General features: G+C 39.8%; 1 protein-coding gene across 8 annotated transcripts in view; it reads left to right on the top strand.

The window, feature by feature from the left end:
- The window catches only part of rnf220a (ring finger protein 220a), a 126,007-nt gene that overhangs the window by 75,574 nt on the left and 27,937 nt on the right, over positions 1–22,496 (top strand). For all 8 annotated transcript variants that reach the window (XM_059501662.1, XM_059501665.1, XM_059501663.1 and 5 more), the window contains exons 3-4: positions 15,120–15,249; positions 20,062–20,110. In XM_059501662.1, coding sequence (XP_059357645.1) covers positions 15,120–15,249; positions 20,062–20,110 — 179 coding nt within the window. The remainder of the gene's footprint in view (positions 1–15,119; positions 15,250–20,061; positions 20,111–22,496) is intronic.

Here is a 22,496-nt window from a genome sequence, read left to right as displayed (position 1 = left end):
CTGCTAATGACAAGTGAATTGAAAAGAATTACAAGGCATAAATAATGAAAGCTTATATTTGTATATTTTTATAGCTTTTAAATTATCTTAATATTTGTTTATATATATATATATATATATATATATATATATATATATATATATATATAAGGCAGGTCTGATTGGTTATCCAGATAGAGAAGTCAGCTGATGTTGTCAATTGTAAACTTGCCATGTTCTGATTGACTGACAATCTAGATCTAGCAGCTAGATCGAATTGCAGTGATTGCATGTTGATTCCAAGTGTAAATGCAATATATATATATATATATATATATATATATATATATATATATATATATATATATATATAAATATATATATATATATATATAAATTCAGTTGAAGTGTGTGCAATGATGCTCACCAAAAAAAAAAAAAAAACATTTTCTTACGTTTTTTACTTGGTAAATATGCATTTTGGGCCCTGCTCATGGGCAAGCATATGGTGTGTGAGAAATGTCCATAAGGTTAAAGGTTAAACAGCCATCTAACCTCTCACATGCACACCATAGCCAAGGGGTAACATCCCCCTCTGCTGTTAGAAGTCATAACACACTCCTTAAGAAAGCTGAGGGAGAATGCTGGACCCTGGAGACCGACATGGATAAGATCATTGTGGTGTCCACTAGTGGCCAGCTAATGTTTGTGATGCAATCGGCCATGTTTGATTGAACCGTTCTCATGAAGGCTCCAGGGGACCCTTGAGGACCCCATGGTCTCTTCACAACAGGTGGCCCGAGGTTCGTCTTCTCTAAAACCCACTTCTCCAGATAACCATCTCCGTACTCAGACCTCATTCCCACTATGGCCTTTATTAAACCATCCTGCCAGCTCTGCCTGCTGAGAAGAGAATAGGAAAGAGAGACTCTTAGAGAAGGTGAAATCGAGAGTAGGGGATATATGCCAGCTAAAGATACAGATATGGCAGCACTGTGGGAGGATTAACTGAGTGTCTCCTGTCGGTGACAAGACCTGATAACAGCCTGAGAGCTGTAATGTGCTCCAGCCTCAAATGCTGGTGAGCTGTCAATCCATCATAATGACCCACTGAAGAGATGAACACATCTGGTCCTGAAGGCTCTCTTCCCAAAGTTCAGCTTCATCCTAATAAGCCTTATGGGAAAATGGGAAATGCAGTGGCCTCAAAAAGTATTTGGATACTTGAACTCCACTTAAAAATGTATGAAGGTTTTTCAAGTCTTACCAAATGGCTTTTGTTTTTAAGAAATAAACATTTCATTTAAACATTTTTGTGTTTCTAAGAAGAAAGCAAGTCACACAGCTTTGGAACAACATGAAAATGAGAATGAGTAAACTTTTTAATACCTTTTCTTAAATTCATTTTGGGCCCGCTGTATCTAAGGTAGGGTGAGGGAGTGGGAGAATGTGTAACAGACTGACAGAGAAGTGACAAGATAGAGTGATAGAGACCAGGCTGGGAAGTCCGGCTGTGTGCAGTTGTGCTGCTGTGCTGAGGATAAATCACAGCCCATTTGTACTGAGAGACGTCTAACTAGCAGCGCTGCTATTAGCCTTCTGCTCCACTGCCGTGACCCCGGTGCCATATTTCTTAGCCATACTGCCTCTGACAGATTAGTACACACACACAAACACATAGAAATGCTGGGATATGTGGGACTGTGTGTTTTTTTGTGTGAAGGTGTGATGGGTAGATGTGCTAAACTGTGATCACTATTGGGCGTTCAGTTTTTTGTTTTTATATTCCATTATTCATTTTTTTAATAGTCCAATATTTAGGTAGTGCATGCTCATTTCCACTCACTTAAATCTTTAAACACTAATATTTAATAACAGAGTTAAATGAATCTACATGTTTGTACTGTACATTACAATACTGTGATGCCTAAATTTACTTATAGCAATTTTTTATGTATATACACAAAATACAAGAACGCTACAGTTCAAACGGGTTGGTAAGATTTTTTTAAATGCTCACCAAGGCTTTATTTATTTGATCAAAAATACAGTAAAACAGTAGCATTGTGAAATATTTGTAAAATTTAAATTAAATTTTTTCTATGTCATTTATACCTGTGATGGCAAGGCTTAATTTCATTACTCCAGGTAATACTCTGTAAAAAAAAAAAAATAAAAAAATAAAAAACAATTAAAAACCCTGTCCTGGGCCCTATTTAAAAAAATTAAATAAAATAGGATGAATTTAATTCTTGTGGAATCGTCCTTGCTGAATATAATTATTAATTTAAGAAAAATCTGTGTTTTGCCCCCTATTATGAGGAACAAATGCCTTTTAATAATAAGTTTTAATTAAATTCGGAAGATACCATTATGTGGGAGCTTGGCTTATGGAATAAAAAAATATTGTTAGCTCAGAAGTGCTTTTGTGTTCAGGGCAGCGGGATAGATTTATTTCACCCAATGTCTCCTGTGAAGCACAGACAGGTGCTGTGTTAACTGCTCTCAGAAAGTGAGAGGGCGAGGAAGGCGAGAGAGGGAGGCTTAGGCTCTAAATTGTTTGTGGAATGGAGGTGTTAGCTGGTGTCAGCTCCTTGCTGTTGCTGACAGATGAGCAGGAGCTAGGAACAGGAAATCCCTGGCCCTAATGCCCAGAAGAGTGTGTTTATGTGTGGGTGTGTGTGGTAGAGATAAATAGAGATGGCTGTGTTGTCGTGCTGCAGGGTTAGACTCACAGCTCTCTGCTTTGGACACAAGCTGCAGACAGGCAGACACAGGAGCGTCTCTGATGACAAATCAATCCACGTCTCACTTTCTCCATCCCTCAAACTCCGTCTACACCAGAGCTGGAGCAACTGCGGCAGGAGGGTGTGAAGTGTGCCGCAACGAGGGCTTAAAGCAGACAACAGAGACCGAAACTTCCTTTAGGGCTGCACTCCAGCTGCCAAGTACATGAGAAAAGTGGCTTTTTGAACAGAAAATCAATTTAGAGTCATTCAATACACTGAGCTGTCGCGGGTGAGATTACAGCATGTTCGCCGGGTTCCATATTCAAATCACAGCCTATGAGCCAAAGACGGTTTCCGCACCGGGGCCGTGACTACACCTCGACGCTCAGCTCCATTGATCTGATCTACTGTGGAGGAGGCCAGCAGGTTAACACGTGTAAAAAGGAATATGTCTCAGGCGCTCCGGGTTGAAAGAGGGGGAAGGAGGTTAACCGCTACACGCGCTAGCAAACTCTCCCTGGGAGTGTACGCGCCATGTGCGAACATTGAGCTAAGCGGCCAGACCTTTTGGTGTATGCAGCGGTACTAGATATGATTGACGGTGACGGCCCACAGCACTTTTTCTTGTAACTTTCAAATCATTAAGCCTTTAGTGTATCAGGCAGCTCTTTTACAACTTTGCCTGGAAAGCTTTTTTTTGTCTTAGCTCATACAAATTGCTGAAGCAGGATGTGTTGAGAATATTATTCATGCAGTCAGTCAGGGGCCACGCAGAGGCTAACTAGGACAGCAGGAAGCAGAAATACCAGTGTAAGGTTACTGACACAGTGTCCTAACCAGACATGACATGATAAACTGTCAGAATGTTAAAGGCCCATTCTCACTTATGGAGATTTCCAACAACAAAGCCACTGGAAGTCATTCCTTTTTTAAGTTGGCATGAAATAGAAACTCTGATCTATTTTCTAAATGCATCTTATTAAACCTTAGTTTGATAGCATTTTTTATTTTCTGAGTTTTTCATGTTTATTCAGTGTTCAATCAAATATATAATTCAATGACTTCTCTATGGTGATGAATGCAAACTTCTCAAATTATTTAGTGTGCTTAAACACCACAGTTTTCTTACAGGCTTCCATCCAATCAACAACCAATGGACAGAAGTACCCACACTACATACTTGATAATCCATTTTACTCATATGTACATCACAATACGAAAAACAAAAAATTATAATTATCTGTCACTACTTCCGTTACATTGCAATTTCATGAAAGTTGCCGATCTGAGATGACATGAGTGACATTATGCAAATGCACAGCATCTTATTGGCTATTTTAAAGGACCCCTTTTTTGCGCTTTTTTGAAGCTTTGATTGTGTTTACAGTGTGCAATATAACATGTGTTCATGTTTCGAGTGTAAAAAAACACAGTATTTTTCACACAATTCACCTATCTGTATACCGCTGTTTTCACTGTCACAAAACGGCTGATGACTTCCTTGTTCTATAAAGTCCCTCCTTCAGAAATACGTAACGAGTTCTGATTGGGCCAGCGGTTCCTGTGTTGTGATTCGAAAGCAGCTGAGCGCACGTGGCCCTCCTGGAAACGCGATTGGGCTAGTTTGGGAGTATTTTTGAGAAGCAAGTTGGCAGGAGCATGTGCTGGAGATATACTTATAATCACAGGAGCGTTTTTACTGACGAGATGCGCATGAAAATCGCATTCGTTTTTTTGAACCCCCCTTACATCTAGTTAACAAAGCTAAACAGCGTTGCCCTTTGTGTAATAAGTTACAGAAACTGTTAAACGCACCAACTTAAATAATAAAATACACTTACCGGTTGTGGTCCATAAACAACACCTTCTCCAGACAAAGAGGGAACTGCTCCATCTTTCAAGAATAATCTTTGTGTGAATCCGGCATTAAACTGATTGAGATTGAGGAAGTAGTCCTCAGCAAGCTGTCCTCAGCAAAATGTGCTGCACATAGTTTTACATGTGGATTATAATTTTCGGGAACCGAGTTAAACATAAATTGTAACCATTAATCTCCAAGTACAGTGTCCCTGGGAAGCCCAAACAAAGGTGATTGGACTCCGAGATGAAAATAACAGCATTTCGACGACATGGCGACAAACACAAACACAGCTCTTCCTCTTCTCTGTCGGAGCGCAACAAGACCACGCCAGCTGTTTGTGTATTCATGTGGGCGGAGGTTAGTCAAAAAACTGTTTTAGTGACGTCATTACTGCAGGAACTAGAGGGATGTAGTCCAAGCGGGTCGTTTTTTGTAGGCGAATTCTGTTAAATAAAATATCTCGCTTGGCATTGAACTCTGAGCTTTAGAATTTTACAGATATTATTTATACTCTAACAGCAACATTACACACTAACTAAAGTTTAAAATATGGGATCATGAAGAACGGGACCTTTAATGATTTGTGCGTTTTGACTTGAATTGTACACATAAAAACTTGACAGTTCAAAATAGTACACATGTCAGCCTCAGATGCCAATTAGACATCTATATTCACCGTTAAATGAGGTTATGCAGGAATGAAAAGGAGGTGATGTGGAGTGGGCAGGCGGTTTGTGTGCATGTGAGCCGTCTGTGTGTGTGCATGTGTAAGCAATGACAGACAGGGGTGTTAACGCAGGCAGAAATGGGGGGCGGTCGGTTATGACAGTTCCTGAGAGGCTCTATTCAGATGGACCTGCAGTCCTGCTTTCTAAATTCAATTAACTCCACTGGCTGCTATTCTGTCACCATTAGTGGTAATTAGTTAAAACATCAGAGTATAAACAATAAATTGGCTCTGGTAATTAATTCCCCCTCACAAGCATTTGAGAGCAGGAAGAGAGAGAGAACGTGAGAGGGACTGATGAAAAGAAACCTGTAGAGGTTATTGGTGGCTTTGTGCTATCAATTATGGTTAGGCATTATTTAGGAAACAGTGCTCATGTGTTTGTGTACAAGCCCACTAATGGACAGGCATAAAGTAGGCAGCACAGGGCATCAGTTACAAGCCTGAGCACTCAGCGCGCAATGTACAGTATGCCATCTGGCCAAGTGCGTCTCTTTTTAAAAATCTTTAGGTAGGCCTATGTCTTTTGCTACTTTAGTCTTTAGTCTAAAATTAAATCTAATTATTAATAACACTGTTTTGAAGTTTTGTTAATGTATTTACATGTGTTTAGGGATTGCAAAATATTGCTTTACGTTCATGCGTCAACACACTTCAAATGCACATTGTATGAGTTTTATAGCAGAACTAGCATTAGCTTTAGCATTCAATGAACTTTTGAGAGTTTTGAGAGAATTATGTCTTTCATAACAGTATTAGCATTCTGTGTATTTTGTGTGTGTGTGTGTGTGTGTGTTTGTGTGTGTGTTTGTATCGAGTTTTGTTGCAACATAAGCTTTAGCATTCCATTCTAGCATTTCATGTGTATGTTTTTAGCTGGAAGAGTGTTTTCTAATCAGTAGTATATATGTAACTAAGATGTTACCTGTCAGATTTAAAATAGACATTTATTAAATGTCTTTAAGATGTTAAAGATTTGCAATGCATGTAAATCTTAAAGATGTTTATCAGGTGATTGTGCGCAACAAATGTTTTCCAGATGAAGTTCTTTCTAAAAGACATCTTGGATATATCTGAGTATGCTGAGCACATAAGGACTGCTGAAATGACCCTTGACCTTTTGGCCAAAACATTTTGAGCAGGTTCCTGGGTCGCCCTCATTCAGCTATGGGACACAAATAGCACTGTATGTGTGTTAACACTCTCACTGCAAATATAATTGGACGCTAGTCGTTTTAGTCATTGACGAATGACCCTCAGTGAAAAACTTTCGCCCACGTGTGCAAGGCCCAGCAGGGATTACGTCCTCAGGGACTCAACACTGCCCACTCAGCAAACATAGCCCACCTGTTCAGACAAACACATGATTTCATAGAGCTGCTCAAATCCATCCATATTTAAGCAGAGATGTGCCCTTTCCTGCCTCCTTTCAGTCACAAAGCCAGAGTTGTAATGGTCCTTACCCCTAGGGAGGAAAAGGGGGTGCTGGGACTGAGGATTCTCAACTTTTGTAAGGACTGTGGAGAGATAGAAAGAGAGGCAAGCAAGCTGGCAGATCTAACCCTGCAGTGTCACCCTCATTTCCTGGGTCAGCGCCTGGGTAATGGTCTATTAATTTGCTCCATTTTCCCCTGTGAGGCAAAACTCAATCTCCAGCCGTTTCACTCTGCTGTGCCATCCACAAGGTGATTGATTGAATAAACAGCTGTCACTACTGTGAGCGCTCACACCCAATGACACAAGTCTTATCCTGAATACCATACACTCGAACTAAACACACACACACTTACCACAATAAGATGCTCTCTCAACACTATTCCCTCAAAGTAAACCCACACGCTCTCCAAAGCAACCCGCAGTCACTCTTAACTGCGTGCACACCCTCTTACCCATAAATACACCAAGGCTGTGCATAAATGAATTGAAAATGCACATTTAGATTAAATTCCTGTATTTGAACTGAGGCAACAAGCATCGCAATTTAAATGCAAGGATGTTTGTCAAGACAAATTAGGAGTGTACACTACAGTATACATAGAGGTTGACAATATTTTATCAATGTTTTTGAAAGAAGTGCTCATAAAGGCTGCATTTATTTGATTACAATTTTTTTTTTTTAATATTATTACAATTTAAAACAGCTGATTTCTATTTTAAATATTTTTTTAAATGTAATTTATTCATGTGTACGCAAAGCTGATTTTTTAGCAGCCATTACAACAGCCTAAAGTGTCATACAGACCTAGAGAAAACATTGTAAAATGCTGATTTGGAGCTTTGGAGCTGATTTGGAGCTAATTCTTCTTATTATTAATAATGTTGAAAACAGTTGTTTTGCTAAAAAAATTTGTGGAAACTGTGATACATGCACAACCCTGCCATATACAGACTAACAAAACAATTTCCCATCATGTCCTTTAAAAAGTCCTTAAAGTTGTTTGTGTTTTCAGATAATCAAGTCTCCTCCCCTCTGATGAGCATAGTTATGAATCTGGCCCTAATAACTGGTTCGCATTTCCACATGACTACCAGCGCGTCTTTACACGCCCCGCACATATGCTAATAATACGCATCCAACCGACATCATCTTTAGCCAAACACTCCTCCCCACTGAGAGAGAATGATAGAGTGATACCGACACCAAACCACTCCCCTCTTCCCACTCCTCTCTCAGGTGCTGATTGCATTTGCCTTTTTAAATGTGACACCCCGAGTATGTGTGTGTGTGTGTGTGTGATCGGTAGCGTGAGGAGCTGCTGTTTAACAGCACAATGCATCACTGTCAGCGGTGATCGGCTTCCGTGGGCCGTTAGCACAGATGCCAACGCCGACTCTCGTCAGGTCCCAAACTGAAGATGACCTCGTTCCATTTCATCAGACGTCCTCTCGAATGAGGCGCAATGCCTCATTCCCTTCTTCTCTCATCCTCTCATCCCCTCTTTTTTTCACCTAACCCTGAGTAATCAGCCTAGGAACTGTCCAGCCTGCTTAGGGTTTCCTCTGCTCACTTACATTAAAGTAAAAAGGTGCACACACACACACACACACACACACACACACAGATAGTCTGGGCTGGTCCTATTATCAGTCTAATACCCCTCCGTTTGCACATAAAGCACATATTTCCCATTATGGAGATGACTTGTAGCGGCTCACCTTGTCCTGATTTAGGGAGGAGGGGAGGCGAAAAAATGAAGGCTGACAGGTTCGCTGGATTTATTTGATTGCACATACAAGGCAGTGTCATTTTCGAAGATGCAGAATATAAAGAGATGCGTGTATGTGTGGCCTTAAGGCAAGGAGAAGAAAAGAGAAGCATCAAAAGGGAGGGGGAAAAAGGCCCCCAGTCAAATCAAATTCTTCTTATCAGGCATTATTTGATGACGTTATCAGACAGTGTAATGTGGTTACATTCAGTAAGAGGCTGAGAGATTTCACTGTTTACTGATGTTGGCGTGCTTAAGGGCAAGAGGAGAGAGAATGAGGCAGGCGTAAACACTTGATGCATACTGGAAAAACCTGTTTAATGCTGTGCTGGTATGAAATGGAGAATAAAGAATTCAAGGTGGATTTTTTGGGGGGATTTGGGGACCTATGATGGTCATGGTCAAAGTGAGCTACTAATTTAATCAGTGAAAGCACTAAATTTCATGATCAGTACACTCTTAAAAATAAAGGATCCAAAAGAGGATTTTTTACAATGATTCCATAGAACAACTAGTTTTGGTTCTACCTTTCAGTGAACAGTTTTAAAAGAACAATTTTGTTTTTCTGTGTGAAGAAACTTTTTACAGTGTAAAGAACCTATTTTGGAATAAAAAAGGTTCCAGGGTTGATAAAGGTTCTTTGTGGACCATTGATGCCAATAAAGAAATTTTATTTTCAAGAGTTTAGTAAAAACAAAACGTATGCTCAACCCTAGTCTTACATTTCATATTTCTTATTTCAGAGGTCTGTTTGTATACAAATTTTATTTGCCTGCTGAAAAAAAAAAATCTTTAGATTGGGTGGTCTTAACTGTTTTTCTGACAATACTGACTCAAGCTGGACACTGCTGCAGGTAGAATGCTGGGTGATAAGCAAAACCAGTATAAAAGTGCTCAAAATGTATTATATTCTAGTTATCAGTAATAGCTTTGACTATTAACCATTGAAGTCGAAACTAAAAATATGCATTTCTTCCTCTAGATCAAAGAATAACAACTTTATTTTATTTTTTTTACTTTAGGCCATATTTTTGCTTTTGACCACCCTGTTTGACTAGACTAGCTAAGACTGTGCTTTTTATTTTAGTAAGGCTGGTTAAAACCATTGCTAGCTGAACCATCCTAGTTGGTTTAAGTTTTTTTTTTTTTAAATGCATTTGTTCCTCTAATCAAAAAAAGAATAACTTAAAAAGTAAAACATCTTTTACTTTCATTCCCATTCAGCGCAGATGGTGCAGATGGTCCACCTGTGGGTGCATTGTTCAGCTTTACAAGAGGCAGCACGGTTTGTTAGTGAATTTTAACATTCCCAGGTTGGCCTGACAGGTTGTGTGAAGGGCAATCCTTTACCATCTCCATCTTGAGCTCAGCATGGGCACACTGTAAGCAAAAAGAGATTTCCAAAGGCACATGCTCTCTGCCTGTGCCCATTAGTGGCAGCTTTGTTCTCTCGCCAGTACCTTAAATGCTCTCTGTTTTGTTCACCAAGCACACACTCACACACGTGGCACACACACCTACACTTAGAAACTTACCAGACGAAGATCATTAAACCCACCGAACAAGTAAATTTACTGTAATTATTAAAATTATTAAAATTATAAATCTTTAAAAGATGCCTGCTTACGTCATATGTCAATTTTCTATCTAAAGGTTTCACAGTATCTGCCGCGCCTGGTTTTATGGACACAGATATGTAAGCATGGAGGGTTTTTTTCTGCATTTGGAAGCAATTAAATAAATAGGCGCATGCTGTTTGAGTTATGCTGCGTGAGGCTAAATGAGAAGAGAGACAGACAGCTAACAGCCTCAGCCAGAGCTGCTGGTGGCGGGCTGCCAGCTACCGGGGGAGCTCGCGTTTGAGGCTGCTTCTGTGGAGCTGTTTTTCTGTCTTTTTTTTACACAGCGGCTTGTAAAACAACATACGAAGAGTGTCAGATGCAGCTAGAAGCAAACACTACATTGCCGCACAGCTAGTGGCCAAGTTAGCTCAAACCTGCCTTCTCCAAGGCAGCAAATTTTGACACTATTAAGATATTAGCATGCGCTAACTCAGCCGTCCAGTGTGTAATTGTGCTATCAGTGGGGTTAGCGAGAGGTTACCTTTGATGAAAGTGCTTTTAATAATTAGGGAACGTCTAACGCTGAGAGAGGCCGCTGGCTCTGGCCCTCATTAGCTGTGCTATCAGAATAGCGGTCCGGGTGAGCGTATGTACTGTTATAAAGGTGTGCTATGGCTAAGAGAGGGGGAAAAGAGGGGATTTTTGAAAGCAGAGAGAGAGAGATAGCAAGAGAGAGCCATCCATCTTAGCAAATTAGAGAAGATCAGACCAGCACTCAGTCAGAGCTGTCACAGACATCTCTCCCTTTCCCTCTCTCTCTCACAGCATGGCATTTAGGTGAGAAATCTCAGCACTAAAAAGTTCTGTCAGTCCTATTTCCTTGTTATTGCCCCTCTCTGCGCGCTGGTCTCGCCGGCCCTTCAGATTAAACGGAGTCCCCACCTTTCTCCACGCAGGGGTCCAGCACAGGGGGGCATCCCACATTAATCATCTTTAACGTGCTGACAAGCAGCATGCGCCAAACCCCCTCCATGCCTCAGGATTTATCTCTCTGTCTTCTGCTAGCCATCACTCACTCCCTTAGAGAGAAAGAGGGGGAACAGAGAGATGGAGGAAAGAATAAGAAATGGACAAGAGGAATGGGACACTTTAGAGACCACATGTGGTTTGGTGCAGGGTGCTTTTTATTAGAGAAAAGAGAGATGACTATTGTGACACTGAATTAATAAAATGTGTTTTCTACCATATTACTAAAGAAATTAGATATTTGAAAATAGTCATTAGTAAAATAAGTATTACAAAAACTACTAAAAATCATTCAAAAATATTCTAAAAAAATGGTAATATTTAAAAATAATAATAATAATAATAATATAAGTAATATTTAAAAAATATGTTTCATTTATAATTCATCAGAGCCATTTGGGAAACATTTAAAATATATTTTATATCTTTAGAATATATATATATATATATACACACACAAGGGATACAAGGGAATGTTCAAATATTGTAAGAAATATACAACGTACTGCAAATAATGTAAAAATTTGAAAGTATAACAAATAATGAGCTTGTGAGGGTGTGTCCAAGGCTGGAGGACTGTGTGTGTGTCCCTCCAGCCCTCACAGAAACACATGATTAATCACTGGCTGTCTCTATTAGTCAATCCTCTCTGGGGACGATGTGGACACCTACACACACTGCATGCACACATAATGGGGCGGTCTATAGGAAAAACATTAGGCCTCCACACTAACACACACACAGATGTATGCAAAGCTTTGACATGGCTTCAGGTATTTGCAAACCCATGTCCACTCACAAACACAAACCCTTTCACTATATAGGTGTTAATCAGTCTGACGGACAGTGATTTAGTGTGTCTTCTTTTGTATGAATCTTCTTCGTTAATATCAAAGCTGCCAAATGACCAGCTCTCTGTTTGTGAGTGTGTGTGTGTTTATTTTCAGGGAGACAAGTGACAGGGAGGTGGTTTAAGTCCCGACAAGCGCTTGACCAAACCATCATGACTCCATTACTGAGCCCATTGATTGTGTACGGATGAATTAAAGAGCCAGTTTCAAGAGGCACACACTCATTTTCTCTTCGCACATGGACAGAGGGGCACACATACACACAATCATATGCTCTGTTAACAGATCCCATCATGCACACATAACAGAGTCAGAGTAACACTCTGTCAACAGACAGAAAAAAGAAAGAAATGAATTAAATACACAAGAAAATACAGTGCATGCACTGATACAGTCACAGTTTACATTAGCACTCATGTTACTGTGTGTTTAAATATTACATTTTAGATTTGACATATGAACAATGTGTAAAAATCTGAGTAAAAACTGAAAGAATAAACAGCTAAATGATAATGACTCTGTGTGAACAGACTATGTCATTACTACACAAACTCATATGTCAGGTTGTGTGATTTCATGTTGCAAATGGCCACATAAGAGTAAGAGTTGGACTGAAGATTTATTTGCTTTAGAATGGGTCTGGACCTCACTTTGTTTACTCTTGCAGACGGTGATTGCTTTGGCATGACTCAAATTATCTTGTCAGGGCAATAAAGCTGACCGCTGCTGAAGAAAAGAACAGAGAGAGGGAGAAAGGGACACGTGGGGGTGATAGGTATAACACATTACAAAAAAGAATATATAAAAAAAGAATATTCACGAACGAAACCTTACAAAAATACATTTGTTTTATATAGAATCAATATTTACCAAAAAATAAAATAAATAACTTTCTTTTACCAAAGATTCAAAAACATTTACTAAAAAATAATACATTAAATTAATATTTAAAAAAATATATATTTGCCTTTAAATTTCTTAATTTCTCTTTTATTTATGTATTTATATAGTAAATTATTATTTATATTATTAGTAGTAAATAATATATACTTTATAATAATATATAATACACACACATATATCAAGAAAGAAAGAAAGAAAGAAAGAAAGACAGAAAGAGACAGAAATATGTGAGAGGAGATAAGACAGAGGAGAGCACGGAAAACAAATAAAGGGCCAGAAAATGAGAAATAGATGTGCAGGATGTTGCTGGACAGAGACTGGGAGGGAGGGAGGGGAGAGAGGAGCGAGCGAGAAAAGGGTGGTGAGAGATACAGAGACACACAGGATTGTAATCGATTACCTATTTTTCAAAGTCACTTAAAGTGTCCAGAGTGTGGGGCCGTTAAGTAGTGGTGCTGGAGAATAGGGGATGGGTATGCGTAGGCACGCAGGACTGGGGAGAAGAGAGGAAAGGGAGGAGGTGGAGAGATGTATGGGGGTGGGAGGGGGAGTTTTGGGGATGCTAACACTGACCCTTGCTAGCTCCTCACTGATGAATCTGTGCTCTTTCAGGAAATAGTTCTGACAGGCCAATATGTGAGCGGAGGATATGTGTCCCCGGAGGGACTTTGCTGCATGTATGCGCGTGTGTCAGCGTTTACATGTGTTTGCACACATGTTTGTCTGCATGAGTGTGTGTGTGTGCATAGACTGGACTGTTAGCGATCATCACCCTCTCGAACGGCGCACACATCATGTCAAGACAAACACAACAGTGCCCTCTGAAGTCAAGGACAGGCTCATACTGAGCCCAGGGCTTTATGTAGAGAGGAGAACCAGGATTACATCCCCACTGTTTGTGTGTATGTGTGTGTTTGAACATCTGTTTGCAACCTGCCCTCAAGTTACCTAATCATCTCGAGAAAAGATGCTCACTAACCCCTACTGCAACAGATCAATAGCTGCCTCCCAGACATTACAAGTGAACTGCAAAACGCTAGGCATTTGTCACACACTTACACACTTTAATCATTGGACACTGCTGTTTCTCCGTGTGAAATGGAAGGAGATTTTACATCTTTATGTCTGTTACCTTAAGCCCAATAAATAAAATGTGTAAGTCTATAAATCTTATTCGTAAATGATTTAGTATGTGCTTATCTCAGAGAATTTCCAAAGGCAGAATTTCCAAAGGTGTGATTTCCACACTTCCTGTTTGTGTATATATTTGCGCTTTGAGTTAGGTAAGCAGACTCACCATGTGACTTACAGCTGTAGTCTGTCGGTAACAGTGAGTTCATCCAGGATATCCTGTTTGAGGGAGGATCTATTGTCCCAGAGGGCTAAAAATAGTCCCTTTGATTGGCTAGTTCCAGATCTGAGAGATTGAGAGATATAAGAGTGAAACAGGAAGTGTTTTTTCGCTCATTTACAGAACCGCACGTTAGAGAATTCACATGCTAAAGATGTATTAGTTACTCACAGGCAGCCATGAAATACTCACCCACCCACACGGATGGACTTTTGTAAAAAAATAAATATAGCCATGTGTTCAGATGTGAACGCACGTACGCATACCTACTTGTTTATGATAAAATCGCCGTTTGTGTTTATGTGGATATCCTATAAAAAGCCTCATGGGGATTCCAAAATCATCAGTGTATATGTATTTGTTGAAGCTGCCTAGTTGTTTAATTCACTGTGCATTTCAAATTAACTGAGAATAATTGAGCTTTATATTACAGCATCTGATGAAATGTTGTCCGTTGGTGAGTTGATAAGTGTATTTGGAGTGTGTGTGCGAGATACAGTTGAAGTGTCACAAGCTCAGTGGCGTAACTGTGTGTGCGGAGCTGTGGATCTAGTTTAATAAGGGAACAGGAGACAGGACGCCAAGGATGACGGATTCTCCTTCGGCAGAAATCTGAGCCACTTAATCCACACAGTCCAGAGAGAGAGGAAAAGACTTTGAGCACTCATCTGACCCATGCTCATCTCCGAATTTGCTATATCAAATCTGGGCCAACACTTCTAGGGCTTTCATACGTGGTCTCTCCAAATATGTAATCTTCTTTTAAATTATGCTTTGGGGATTTTTGTAACAATTGTAGTTAACAATGACAACACTGTCTCTGACCAACAATGGAATCTTGAATGTCTACAAACTTCCCGAACTCTTTCATAATTATAAATAAACCTGATCTTCTCTTGTTCTATCTTTCTGTTTTTCTCTCAGGTAAGAAGAAGGTGTCACTCTATGACAGTCAGGCTCCCATCTGCCCCATCTGTCAGGTGCTGCTGCGTCCAGGAGAACTTCAGGAGCACATGGAACAGGAGATGGAGAGGCTCACCCACATGCACATCAGGTAGACTCACACATCTATACCTGCCGTCTTCTGACAGCTCCATCAGTTCTTGTCACTGTTTCCCAAACAACTGAAGCACATTGGCTGCTCTAGCTCACATAAATGTTTGGTCTAAAAATCAGCAGTGAAGACACCTGCTACCGGTGTAATGCTCCAGTGATAACAAAGAGCAGCAGCAGAACAGGTGCTTTCCCACCCTATCATCCATCAGCCCACATGTGCTTAGGCTTTTCATGTGGCCAGGTTAAGCATTGTGGGATGATCACAGAGATCCAGCACAGTATCCGTCATTCATCCACTGCCTGAGGCTTTCAGACAGGCCAAGGAAGCCTGAAGAAACAGCCCAGAACACTACTGCTGGTACATCAACTTGACCCAGTTAAATTATTATTATATTAAATTCTTATACAGCGTCCGCCCAAACCAGACAGGAAGTTTCACCCTGTGATCTTGAAGGTACATTAGCCATAACAAGGAACAATGCCGATTGAATCTGTAGGTCACAGACATGTCATAGAGCTCAAGCTGCGCATTGTGCTGCATATCCCCCCTTTTTGTTTTAATAGATTATGCTGCTGTGCTTCAAACAGGGACACAGGGAGAAAGAGAGATGGAGGTATTAATTTCCAGTACGAGTGTTATCCATCACACGGTGGTGAGGAGTTATCTTTTAATAATTAATAAAGGGCAGTGGGCCGCCCTCCCCTGTGGGCAGCGGCTGTGGACACTGACATGGCTCTGGGCCTGTTTGATAGTGGTGGTTATTTAAGGAAATTGCGTCGTTGCTCCAGGTCTGTCAGGGTTGGATGCCGCTTGGCATTACAGGCCCGTGATTTAGCCTTTCCGGCACTCCTTTTAACCCCTGCTTATAGCCGAGAGAGTTATTTTCCCAGGCTATAGGCAGTCCAATCTCTTAATACAGATTTAGGATATGGAGAAAGAGATGGGCTGAAAGAGAAATAAGCCTGTTTGAAATTGAATATAGAGATTTAGATGCATTTAAGTTAGTAAAATGAGAGAAATACTTCACTGATTTCATAATGTTAGCCATAACCAGACTAAATTTTTTTTGGGGTGAACCAAACCTTTAGTTGATGACTATGTTGAGCATAATTTTGTACCACTGTGAGTGGGGCTACCCAGTGTGACAATAAAATAAAAACAAATGATAAAAACAGTTAATAAAAACACCTTATCACTCGCTTTATCATCTGTTTAGAACATGGTGTTAGTCATGGTTTAGTAGTATTTCAAAATGTATTGATATCTTTCTTGTTAAGCTGCAGTAAAATTAAAATCATTCCATTTTAGATAATCTACATCAACATTTGCAGCCACAGTATTGAACTAGATTTAGGCATTCCTGAAGACCATAGAGCAGTCACTGCATTATTTCATCGATGCTCAGTGTGGAACTCTGGGTAACTACTGCCGTCTTCCTTCCCTGTATACTTCCTCCCAGGCGGGGCTCCGCTCAACACACGCTAGCACACACAGATCATTGGAAGTGACATGGCGAATTTGTGGCAATTTGTTGTAAATCTCCCTTTAATGATAGCGTTTCATTCTGCACCAAATGAGACTTGAGTGCATGTAAAATGGGGAAAGCTATTTAAGATGTAGCATTAGGCAGATGTCTGAGTGGATGCGGGTGAGTGTGTGTGAGATTGGAACCCTCTCTCCTCCTCCCCTGTGTCCGCATCGCCGTGCCCCCTCCCCTGACTCGTCCTCCGCTCTTCATGTATGGAAATGGAAATCCATCATGCCCTTTGCCCGTCTGCCTGCGCTGAGGGCCACAGCAATCTACATATTCCCCCACCCTTTCTCAGCCTCTCCACGTAATCAATTTGCCTCCAGCGGAGCGAGGGAGATCCGGGTGGCAAACGACACAAAAAGCAATCTTTATCTCCAGCTTACAACCCCCCAACTGTCGACTGGCATTTATTCAATTTTCACCAGCTACCTCACTCTCGCTCTCTCTCCTTCTTCTCAGTCTAGCTGAATGTGGCTGTGAGAGGGAAAAGGGGAAGCTCGGTTTGAGTGTGGAGTTTGTGGGATTTTGAAGTCAGCCGCACGTAGTGAGTCATTTTAAACTGAGAATTTCAGAATGATGAAAACACCTTGAACGGTGAAGGTTTAGAGTTCATGCTGTATGAATCTATCACTATGATATATTATATATAAGGGAGATATTAATACCATGTCCCAACCAGACATGACACAATACAATCTCATCATCTTGTTGCCTTTTCCCTCAAAAATTACCTTTCATATATTTCTTTTTTCCAATTACCATTACATTAGAGCATGAGGTGCACACTAGGGTTTTTGTGAAAATGTGAGAGGAAAGTGTAAGAAAAAAAAAAATATATATTACCTAGTATTTATTGTGAAAATTACTATAAAATGATTTTAAATTATTTTTGATGATTTTACATTATTATTATATTATTAATATTATAATGTTTAATATATATATATATATATTTCCTTTTTTTATTTTAGTGCAGCCATTGATTTCATTTTTAATATCACACTTTTCACACAATTTCATCAAAGTGATCATTATATTTTTTGGGTCCTTGGCATCAAAACATGTTTTAAACCCTCCTCTTATAAACCAGCATTTCAAATTAGTGAATCTCATTGAGTTTTTGCCTTATATATTTATACAGTATCTTGCCTAAATTTTAGCAAGTAAAACACTTGCATGCTTCTGTTTAAAATGCCAATATTTTCACTGCAATAAGCGGTCATGATTTATGTGTTATAGTCTGTGCACTATAGTCCTAAATTAACTTGTTCTCTGTATTACATGATATCCCTCAGGTCCTATAGTTCAGCTCCTGTGTGGCATTTCTATACTAGTAAAGAGTTTTTCAGTCATTGGCCTTGCCTGCATTGGGAAAAGTGCATTTTGAGATACTAGGATGTCCAATGAGTGCAGAGGGAGCATTTAGAACACTTCGGGGTATGAAGTGTATATAAGTGTTGTTGTTGTTGTTTTTTTGACATGAGGAGATGTGTGAGGTCACAGAGATTCGCTGTGCCACATTGGGCAGATTTATGATGCAGAGGAGTTGGTTTATTATCTCACAAACAGCCGATGGGGCAATTTATTCCCTCTCAAGGCCTGGTTCCTGATTTGTGTTGTCTCTTTCTTCTCCTCTGTCTCATCTTTTCTCTCTGTCCCCTTCTCTTTCTTTCCGCCCCTCGCTGTCAGATCAATCATGCCGACTACAGAAAAGGCGGGCTTGAGGCTTATTACCTGAGTGGAGGGGTGGGGCAAAGCTCCAAACCACACCTCCACCTGTCATTCATTATATCTGAGCCTCTTTAGCCAGTCCATATACTGTACTGTAACTTCATCAGTCACAGCAGGAGCTAAATGAACACAAACAGGATCCGTGTTCTCTTTTGCTCTTCGCTCTGTTTCAATCAGTCCAGTGACAAGTGTGACATTAGGGTGCAGACTAATTCAGTTTCAGTTCAACCGTCTCTCTGGGTGTGAATGCATGATTTAAAATGAACATGACAAGGGTAACATTACCCCTGTCATTGTTTCTCAGGTCATCATCACACAGCTTCATAAACACCCAGCAGTGACCCATCTATGGGACTCTAAACAAGAGATTTAGCAGAGAGCTAAAAAAAAAAAAGAAGCAAGAGATAAAAAAAGAAAAAGATGGCAGGAAAGATATAAATGTTTCAGAGAGGAATCTGATTTGATATGTCTTTCCCTATTGTCGGCAGATGCTTTAGCCGCCCCGTTTAATAATTCCTGCCTTCCAATCAGTCATCCTCAATCCACAATGTCCACAAGGCAAAGATTCAATGTACAATCCACCCACCAGACTCAAGAAGGAGTCGCCCCCAACCCTTTTTTCTCTCTCTCTGCCATTCTCCGCCTCTTTAATACAATGTTTACAAGCCAGTGCATTGTCCGCAACATATTTCAAAGTCCTAAGTGCCCAAGGCGTTTCACTGACAAATCAAATAACCGCAAAATCATTTATTCCCTTCTGCCTTAGTCTTACTGCTGGAGGGTCGCGGTTGGTGGGGGGGATCAGGTCTGGATGGAAGCATCCATGAGAATGATTACTTCAATAAAAAAATTATAACCCAAATCTGCTTAGCAGTCGTACTTTTGGACAGTAATTGTTTCAAATACAGCATGACCCAGGGCTGCCTGGATTGAGTGGCGTAGAGGAAGGCTTTGAAACTGCTCTCGATTTTTTTCCTCCCATTTTCCATCTCCAGATGATTAAAAGTGTGATTTGTGTGGCTTTGTTCTCTTTTGTCTTGGTTGTCCTTTTGAAGGCCCGCTTGAGTCCTAAGTGAGGCCAGCAAGGGAGCGCTCAATGTGACTGAGCTAAAGTGAGTGTTGATGGAGGAGACGCGTGTAGTCCAGCTCCTCAGGGGACAGAAGTTGCATCTCTCCGAAATGACAGATTGCAGTTTCTGTTCAGTCAAAAGGTGATGGGTTTATAGTCAGTGCTATGACACATGATCAAAATAGATCAGCCATCATTGCAACAAGTAGCTCTTGCACATCAAATTCCATTGAAATTAACATCAGTGCATGTCAGCTGTGAACTTGTCCTCTTGAATGGCCATTTTGAGTCAGTTCCAGTCTCATCGATTACATGCAAGTTCATAACCAACTAGACATCGAGACATCGACCTCGATATTCAGAAGAGTGGTCGATATGTGGGTTTTTTGTTGGCAGATTCCTAAATTTGGTTTCCTCAATTTTGGTTACATTTCTTGGTTATAGCCATCTCTCACAGTGTCTGTTTTTTTCCCTACAGCAAGAATCCATCACACAAAAACATCAATGCAGCTCCAGGCACACCGAAGGTAAGATGCCCACCACTACAGAGCCATTTTAAATCATTATGTTCACTGATACGCTCAGCCACAATTAATGGCAATTAGTTCTGTTTCATAGACAAACATGTAAAAAGAGTCCTGTGTAAGAGAGAGTGGTCACAAAACTTGTGGCTTTATTTCCTGCAGTAATTTACTTAGAGCTTTCAATGTTTCCTGACTGCTCATTCAAAAGACCTAGACATGGAAAATGATACCAATGTTTTTTCAGTGTCATTGTCTTAAAAGGAGGAAGAGACCGAGTGTATTTCCCCAATTAAATTTGCATTCACGTCAATTGAATTATGTAGTGCAGTCACCATAAGATTCACTAGAGAGTTTTGATGTGCTATAAACATTTGTATTTCATTCTAAGCATGGATGTTAAAAGGATAGTTCAGCCAAAATTATAATTCTGTCATAAAGTCATGAAAATTTCATAGAATGGACAAATACAGTTGAAACATTCTTTAAAATATCCATAAAAGAAAGAAAGTTATACAGTTGAGGGTGAGTAAATGATGACAGAATTGTAATTTTTGGATGAACTTATACCTTCAAGCCATGATTTTGAAGGAAGAACGAATTACAGGCTGATGTGACATTGTCATTGGAGAGTATTGCAACACATCAAGCATTTATCTTTCAGTTTATGGATTTTATGATGCCATGAACCTTTACAAATGCCAATCTCACAGTCACTGAATACATTCTACAGTCTGCCTGAGATGCATAATTGTACTTTAGCTCAGAAAAATGCATATTTCTTGGTTAAAAAAAAAAAAATGAACAAGAATGGTGATAATAATAATAAACCACCCTCATATGATGATCCCTCATCCAGAGGGCAAAGCCTTTGGCTCTGACCCGCAGTTGGAGAGAAACTGAAAGTATGGAAAGAGCATGAGAGCCAGAAGACACAGGAGCAGGTTAGAGAACAGGCCATGTGAGGCGTGACTGAGCATTCTATAGCTCACACTTAGTATTCCGTAGGAGTGTGTGGAAAATGAAGAGGCTAGCTGGGATGGTGGAGGGGGTCCATGATTCTCCTTTAAAAGACGGCGAGCTGCTGATCAGGCCCAGCTCGCAAGTTCTAAAGGGGATTAACCCCGGGCCAAGTTGGCCCGTCTTCACCCCTCTCTCAAGCCGCCATTGCCATAGCGACTCCATGCCAGTCTTTGCGGCTCTTAATCCAACAGGGCGAAGGCCAACAGTGGTAGGCGGCAAAGTTACCATGCTAACATCTGCAGCACTGCTACTGCTTGAGCTACACTTCAGTATGCAACTTATATAATGACTTTCAGGTATTTCAAAGGAATTTGGGCTTTTTAAAAGGAATTGAAACATCTGCATAATGTGCAAATGTAAATGTAAAGGTGATTTTCAAGTCATTTTGCGTAAAAGAAAATTGTAACCATTATATGTGATATTTATTAAACATAAATCTTTTAGCAAAGACTGTACACTACCATTCTTAATTTAGATGTCAGTAAGATTTTTTTTCTTTTAAAGAAATTAATATTTTTATTCATCAAGTATACATTAAATTTATCAAAAGTGACATTTTTAAACTTTCTATCCATCAAATAATCCTGAAAAAAATGCATTATGCTTTCCATAAAAAAATATCAAGCAGTACAACTGTTTTAAATGGATTATTAGTAAAATAAAAGGATCATTTATAAGATTCATGTGGCACTGAAGACTAGAGAAATCACTTCTGAAAATTCAGCTTTGCCATTCAGAAGGATAAAACAGAATTAGTTATTAAACAGAAAACGGTTATTTAACATTGAAATAATATTTTACAACCGTACTGTTTTTGCTGTATTTTTGATCAATTAAATGCAAACTTGTTGGGTGTAAGAGAATCTTTTAAAAACATAAAAAAACTTACTTACCCAGACTTGTGAACAGTATGTATAACATTGATCATTATATTACATTATTTAAAAAATAAATTCCATTATAACATATTCTTCAAATCAGATTACCTGGTGCTAAACTTGAAATGAAGACAATGAAACAGTTAAACATCCCACACACTAGATACAGCAGACCCGTGTAAACACTTAACACTCGTACTCGCTCTCTGGCACAAAGCGTATTCAAAGCTCCAAAGGTTTTGAGATCACAAATAAATTGTTTCCTGACCTTGCAATTCAAAAGCATAAGGAGCCATGCATAATGTCTAATTTACTGTCTCCATAGAGAGAGACTGCCATTTTTCACATATTATTATTAGATTACAGTTGTCAGCCACTAAAGCAGCAACCCCTCCTCTCACTCTGATTAATCAGAGCAGATTGTAAATACAAATATTTTATAGCCACCTCATAAAAGCAGGACGGAGATCAAGACTCTCGGGAAAGTAAGC

Source organism: Carassius carassius, chromosome 20 (genome assembly GCF_963082965.1).
Source record: "Carassius carassius chromosome 20, fCarCar2.1, whole genome shotgun sequence".
In the NCBI taxonomy this organism is placed as follows: domain Eukaryota; kingdom Metazoa; phylum Chordata; class Actinopteri; order Cypriniformes; family Cyprinidae; genus Carassius; species Carassius carassius.
The sequence above is the reverse complement of the archived record's forward strand: the minus strand, read 5'-3'. Positions and strand labels throughout refer to the sequence as shown.